The sequence below is a fragment of the Labrus bergylta genome, chromosome 2, assembly GCF_963930695.1.
Source record: "Labrus bergylta chromosome 2, fLabBer1.1, whole genome shotgun sequence".
Classification (NCBI taxonomy): Eukaryota; Metazoa; Chordata; class Actinopteri; order Labriformes; family Labridae; genus Labrus; species Labrus bergylta.
The window spans coordinates 25,447,275-25,454,774 of record NC_089196.1 but is presented as its reverse complement, the minus strand read 5'-3'; the positions used below and the strand labels follow the sequence as shown (position 1 = coordinate 25,454,774).

The 7,500-nt window shown below is 40.4% G+C and overlaps 2 protein-coding genes across 3 annotated transcripts in view; one reads left to right on the top strand and one right to left on the bottom strand.

The window, feature by feature from the left end:
• aopep (aminopeptidase O (putative)) overlaps positions 1-5,144 on the top strand; it is an 83,534-nt gene extending 78,390 nt beyond the window's left edge. For both annotated transcript variants that reach the window (XM_065950070.1, XM_065950064.1), the window contains exon 17: positions 4,096-5,144. The gene's annotated coding sequence lies outside the window, so the exon portion shown is untranslated. The remainder of the gene's footprint in view (positions 1-4,095) is intronic.
• Positions 5,145-6,175: 1,031 nt separating this feature from the next.
• fancc (FA complementation group C) overlaps positions 6,176-7,500 on the bottom strand; it is a gene marked incomplete in the record, with an annotated part of 33,753 nt that continues 32,428 nt past the window's right edge. The window contains 1 exon segment of the mRNA XM_065950073.1: positions 6,176-6,903. Within this exon segment, the coding sequence (XP_065806145.1) occupies positions 6,717-6,903 (187 nt within the window).

Genomic DNA, 7,500 nt, shown 5'->3' with positions numbered 1-7,500 from the left:
AGAAGTCGGGGTGAACTGATGTGTGAATACAGCAGGATATGTTCAGGAAAATTCCCCCAGAGAGTGGGTGGGTGGGTGGGGGGTGATGACGTTTATATATCCTGCTACCAGTCAGTCTCGTCTCTACTCAACAGCATGCACTTTGCCCACTCTTTCATTGTTATTGAGAACACATCCAATTACATGTAGCTCTGATAGAAAAGCACAAACTGACATCACAGTGTCCCTAATCGTGGATATACTGTAAACATTACACGGTGACTTTTGCAGCTCTCTTTTGACGCCATGTGTGGTCCCATCCTCCCCCGTCCGACAGGTGAAAATCTCTCTCCCCCTGTGAGGGTCGTGTGTGAAATAGGAATTTCAAGTGCGGACTTCACTGACATTTTCCGTCGTGCTTGTGTGAAAAAAGGGCTCTTGTGAGTTCTTCTAGTTGGAAAAAGAACATAAAAACTGCAAGATGTGTTTACAACAGACATCAAACCTAATTCAGCATTTCTGTGACAACATTTCATGTGACTTTTCAGCCAGCATATGATCCAAAACTGCTTTATCTGCTTTGAGATGGTAATCTTTGTATTAGTCTAGTGCTAGTCTTACATCAGCTGATGCAACATTAGCTACAACTTAGCATTAAAAACTAGAGACGGCGGTAGACACACACAACGACATAACGTGCAAAATAAACCTTTGACATTGTGAAAAGACAAGTATATAGATTATAAAGGTTAACAAGAATTATTCTGTCCACAGTCAAGAAAGTCAACCGGCAGAACCTCAAATGTTCAATAATAATAACACTTTATGATGTAGTGGTGAGTTACAAGTGTTACAGTTTTAGCAGCAGATATGTTTGTGACTGTGCTTTGACTGTCTGTCATTCTGTCTGATGATGAGAGAGAATGTTTTCTACAGCTTTTCCTTTCTCTTAAAGGTTTAGATGAGATACTGTTTGGCAAGTCCCGCACACAATCAGTGCTCCAAATCTTCTTTGAAGTACTTAAAGTGCTTCAGATTTGAACTTTAAATCACACTGTCCGTGCATCTCTGGCTAATACGTATTGATTTCTGATCTAATCTCAGCCTGAAGAAGAAAATAACGGAAATCCATAAAGCATACAGATTCTCACAGGACACATTTGCACAGTGTGAAGGAAAACACAAGACTGAGGCGCCGGATGAGGAATATCTTGCAGCAATCTGAGAGCTTTCCATCAATTATGGATGTCACTTTCACTGAAATGGGACAATTAAGTGTTTCTACGGTGGATTTACTGCCCAGTGTACGTCTCGATTATTTGTCTCAGACAGGAGACACAAAAGGCAGTGATCGTGTAAAACACCCACTGATGACTGGAAAAGCAGGGACAGTAAATTGGGTTTTCAGCACACGCTCCGTTGGAGGCATTACAGAGCGCACTGAGTGAGGGTTCCCAAATTAGTCGAGATAAGCTTTAAACAATGCCGCCTGCCAACTGCCTCTGCCAACACAATGATCAATAACTCTCAGTCCGTCCCGCATGTCCCAAGGAAAAGATTTGTTTAGGAAGTGTTGTACGACAAACTCCATTGACATCTTCCTTCCAGACAAAAAGCTTCTCAGAAGAACGACTCCGGCTTAGTGAGCTAATCTGCAAACGACCAAGCTGTCAATAACTGCAGCTGGTCTACGTGGACAGAAGAACGACTCAGACTTTAAATAAGTCTGCTAAGGTCTTCCATTATTCTTAACTGGAATGCAAAGCTATACCGTTTGGGACTTATCACTCCCCGATCAAAACAGTGACAGATGGGTGGAAATCTATCTCAGAACTGGTCAGTCCTTTTTTTGGCGCTCAGAGCTTGAGCCGCGAGGAGGTATATTACATCGCTCTATATTCACGACGACAAAATGGCGACTAAACGAGGACAGATGTGTGAATTAGAAATGAGGGCCATGTGGAGCCTGCCATTTTTAGACCTATATTTAGGCCCTGTTAAAAGAGTAAATGACCATCAAAGGCCTGTAAAAGAGGAATTGCCATCAGAGCACGTATCCAAAAGGTGATTTATTACACTCTAATGGGAGGGAAATGGTGCAGTGCACATCAAAGGACAAAGCAACATTGTATAGAGACACCAAAAATAAACTGATTCACCCCCCCCCCCCCCCCCCCCCACGCTACCCACTCATTCTCCTCTTCACGCAGCTAAACTTGACTGATTGTCTCCATGACGTAGAGCCTTTTCTTTTAGTGAGCTGCAGCATTTCAGAGTATTTGCTGGAAACTTTTTTCGTAATGCAGTATGTGTGCATGCTCGGCACAGAAGGTGAAGAAATGTGAATGTGTCGGATTTATGGTTACATTTTTATGATCACTCCTAAAATAGTCTAACAGCCTTTTATTTTTTGTGCCAACCAATCATTCTGATTGTCTCCCGCTCTTTAGCAGTCCCGCTGACACTATAGTGGAAAGGTTTATACCATCGACTATATATATATAATTATATACTGTATATATATATGGACAACACGCCTCATCCTCTTTTTGTTTTGCAAATATGAAGCCAAAATACCCCTTTGACAGAAGCTGGCATTTGGAGCATTTGGAGTATTGATATCGCGTTACTTCTTCTAATCGAAGTGCAAATTTAACAGATAAAAAGATCCACAGTAGAACAGATTCATGAGTCGGTTTGAAGCAGACACTCATCGTTAAATGGCTCTTGTGTAGGCTGATTGCTAATCAAGCGCACACAGCGCCGCAAGAGTCAACAGAGCTGTCATATGGGATTTCATATGTTTTTATATTATCAAATAACTTTCTTTTTTTTTTTCTTTTTTTTTAAACATTTCAGAAAAAAACATGACTGGAACACAAAATGGCGGGATCACGTCGATACTGGGTTTGAGAAAATACTTGATGCCTATTCTGAAAGTTTGATCTGGGTCCCATCTGTTAACATGGAGGAGGCGGGGTTTATGACTTTTGGCTTCACTTGAGTCAAGGTGTTTTGCTGTCCATTCTTTATTCAGTCTATGTTTTCTGTCACACCTTTAACCGCCTCGTGAAATCAGACGATCTGAACAGCGCAAATGAACCGACAGTTGTTTGTTTTCTTGGTTTGGCAAAGCGGAACGCAGCCCGAGTTAGCATTGCTTTTTGCTTCATTACACACACTGCTAAAAAAGAAAAAAGGGGAAAAATGTGTGTTCACTGCCAGCGAGTCCTTCACGAGAAGGAGACAGACTTGGGCTTGGCCTCCTGTGCCTACTGAGCTGATAATCAGTCCTACAGAACCACTGGCTCAGTTCAGCAGGAACAGGAGTCCGGTCCACTCACCACAGAACAAACAAACACCATGTCACTCTCCATAAAGCTGTCTTTCCCTTACACACACGAGCTGCTGTTGTATGGTTTAACGGAAATCTAAAGAGATTTATTCTGAAGGATGATTCAAATTACATCTTTTGAGTTTGATGTTTGGTTCCAGGAAGAGATTATTTCACTTTAAATGTACTAATTTATAATATCATGTTTGATTGCAATCCTTCATTTCTTTGAAAAAGAACTACTTCTTATTTTTATGAAATCAGTTGGGCCAGCCGCAGGCATATGCATCTATCCATATCAATTGCTGGAACATTTTTCAAATACTCAGGAGGAAATTGCCACAAATTAAATTACCAACAATCCGGTATTTGTAAATCATTTTGATTTCTTTGTATTTTTTAGGGTTTTCCAACTAACAGCACGAAAAAGGGAAATAGATGCTGATACTGTTTGCTGTTATGTGAGACATACTGTCAGTGTCCACAAGATGGCACTGACAATAATAGTTTTCAATTGTAAGATGTTTCTTTAACCATGTGCTTATTCATCATGTTTAAGAGACCAAATGTTGTCAGTTGGTATCCAACTCAAAAACCCAGCACAGGTCGGGTTCACTGTGCTCGAGGCCACAACGACGTACAGACCAATTGTCCTGAGCTGAACCCACAGTATTCAGTGTTAGCCTTTATATAAAGTGTATACCGACAGTTCAGCCAGAGGACTTAGGATATCCACCAAATGTTCTTCAGTGCTCAAATCTCTGCGTATCTTTCTATTCCAGGCGGCTGATTACGGGCGGAGAAGACAGGAGTTTGGCTCAAAGGATGGACGAGGGTCCAGCTCGTCTTCCTCAGAAGAAGAGGGGATGCTGCAGAATCGCTCAGCAGTGTGAACACCACGAGGATGTGCTTTTACTCCACAGCCAAGGCCAACTGGCAAGTTGTAAAGCAGCAGATGTGTTCATTCGAAGCTGGAAAAGAAATCGCTGGTGCTACAAGCTGTTTGTAGTGAGGTACAATGTTGTTGACTACGCTGCGGCTTTCAAATGATTCTGATCTTCTCACTGGTTTAAAACTGATAGATAACAGGATAATAAGGATATTTCATGGATGGGGTTTTCACCATGCCAGATTTTAAACTTCAACATGATACTGGTAAAATTCAAACGAAAACAAAACCTGTTTGGGTAAAAGCAGCAGAAAGAGTCCTAGGCAGCTAATATTCAGACATTTCTTGCTTTTAATCACCAAACATTGCAGGCAAGCTTCTGCACGCTGTTTAAATGTCATGAACACTGAAATATTATCAACCTATCTGTGTCATTCAGACAGTGCTCGCTCTTTCTCTGGTGGCAGACTGAAGAGCTGTAGTTTTTTTTTTCTAAAGCTTTGATACTTTTTCTCTAGTATTGTTAAAAAGAAGAATGGAGTTAGTATCATATCAAAACACGTGCTATTAAAAAGTAGCCATGTATTACAAATCTGACCACCTTATACATGCATATAGAGGGAGAAGCTGCATTCATGTTTAAGAACCTGAGCTGTTGTGTGTGTGAGTGTATATATGTGTGTGTGTGTGTGTGTGTTCACATCTGTTTAGTCTGAAGTCATGTTCTGTTTCTTAACAGTTTAGACTGGACGTACTCTTTCAGGCGAGTCATGGTTCAGACAGATGACATCACTTCAGCCTGTAATAACACTGTAGTGTAAATGTAAATGAATTGCTTTTTGCAACTTTTGTATTTTTGTAAACTTTTCATGTTTGTTTAAATGTAAGCACAAATCTTTGATATTTTCATGTCAAATAAAATAAAAATTATATCTCATGAAATCAGTGTGTGTCTTTTCTGTCAGCTTATTCGACCACAGGAGGAGTACAAACCTTATCTTCGTTATATATCTATTATCTCTGAGTTCTATTCAACTGGGTGCAAACATCACAGACACATTCTCATTTCCAGGACGCCTCTGTTGCTGCTGTTTTACATCGGAGACAAAAATGAGAGTGAAATCCAACTTTAGTTATTTTTCACATACCCAGAGCAGAAAAATGGATGTACGCCTGTAAGAGTTCAGACGGGTGTTGGTCGTGTGTATCCTACTCTAGTAAACTTCAGAAGTTAAACAATCTTTTTAGGTATTATGCTTCTTTTGCATTGGTTTACACTTTTCTTTAAGGTTACAGAAGGCAGTGGAGAATAAATGTACCCCGTCAATTACCGTATGTCTGATATAAAACTTTAGGTCCGGCTGTGCTTTTAAGGGTGCCAAAGAAGCAGCTATAACCTACAAACATTAGACTGAGTTCTGTATCAATCTGAGGGATGACATCGTTGGTCTGGGACCTAAAAAGAATGAAACTCTGGTAACTGCTGCATCTATAGCCCTATTTTTGGCTCTTGCACAAATCTGCATGATCATCAAATTTAAAACTAACACATCATGAACCAAAAACAAAAGATGGGCACCGGTACCTAGTGGTTGGTGCGCACACCATGTATGGAGGCCACTGTACTCCAAGCAGGTGGCCAGGGTTCGAGTCCAACCTATGGCTCCTTTCCTGCATTCCCCAAGTTCTCTCCCCGATTTCTGACTCTATCCACTGACCTATCTTTAAATAAAATCATAAAAAGCCCCAATGTAAATCTTAAAAAAAAGAGAAAACAAAATATTAAAGATCCCTGTTCAAGAGTAATTTGAGAATTTAATCATTTTTGCTTTGGCACCAGAAAACATGTAGATATTACAGCCTGCATTTGAATTTTTTCTGTAAATCTCTAGCAAGAGTCAACGAGTAATAAAGTATGTGACACATAAATATAAGCAGGGTAAAAGTCATTTTTCAAGAAGCAGTAGAAAATGTTCATCAAGAAAGACGTGAAATTCAGTTTATTTACATTTAAAAGTATACTCAGTGCTGCAACATTTTTATTCATATTCACATATTTGAGCACAAAGTGTAATAATCCAGAGATAACTGCTGTTTGGTTGTCCCATCCTCTAAACCTAAATGCCTTTCAGTCAGCATGTGTAGCGTGAAGGATTTATGTTGTGAGACAATTATGTGAGTGGGAGGACTGTGACACGCTGTACGAGCTGCTGCTTCTTTGCAGTGTGATCTGTCACTGCTCAAGTGTCCTTGTGGGCCTTGTAGTCGTGTTTTGTGTCTGTGCGTATAATTGCTGCCTCTCCAAATAATCTGTCCTCGCCGGGCTGTTTTGACACACTCCTGTCATTGTACCGCAGCATATCTACACAATAGGCGCGGCTATTTGTCATTCTGCAAAGGTGTCTGGGAGAAAAACCCTGAGCTGAGGATGAACTCACTGATGTGTGGTTCTCTGCATTAATAAGTGTGTGTGTGTGTGTTTGTGTGGGGGAGGGTATGCACTCTCACCTGTTTTTAGAGTGTGAGTGTGTGTGCTTGGTTCTCAGCAGGGCTCGATGCTGCCTGCGTATGTGTTAGTGTGTTTCTAAGAGCTTTGATCCTGAGATGAACTCTGTTAGCAGCGCCTGACGAGCAGCTTCCTCCATTCAGTTTGAGCTCCAGTGAGCTGAGAAGACTCGCTGCTTCATCAGCCAGACCAGAACCCCTCCACCACCTGGATGCACACACACACACAAATACAAAAAGATATATCGGTTGTAACAGTGCAGAAAAAAATGACTAAATTGGTTTATGATAAGGCATTATTTGGAACACTAAAGAAAAACATCCTTTAAGATGAATCAGGAATTTAAAGGAACAGCAAACAAGACAACTTCAGACATTTAATTACAACTTTTTTTATATCGTGCCACCTCCCAGAACAACAGCAGATACTACTGGCAACATGACTGCCAGTGCATTTCTACTTACCTTACTTTTGTAACTGAACTTATCATACTTCTATTGCTGTTCTATTTGAAGGTCCTGTTTCTGTGTGTTTACCTCACACTTAACAGTTGTCTTTTATTTCACTTGTGTTTGAGGCTCTTTTTGTTTAGCTGTAGTATTATATTGGAGCTCTGTGGTACTATTACTTCCTTCAGGATGAATAAAGTTCTGTCTTATCTTATGTCATCTTCAATGAAATGTTAATTGGCGTATTCAACTTTTTTTTGGCCTGGTATATATTTTACTCAACATTATCATATGAGATGGAGGTGTTCTGCTGTGTTCTGACTTGGTTTTGTCGAGTATGTCT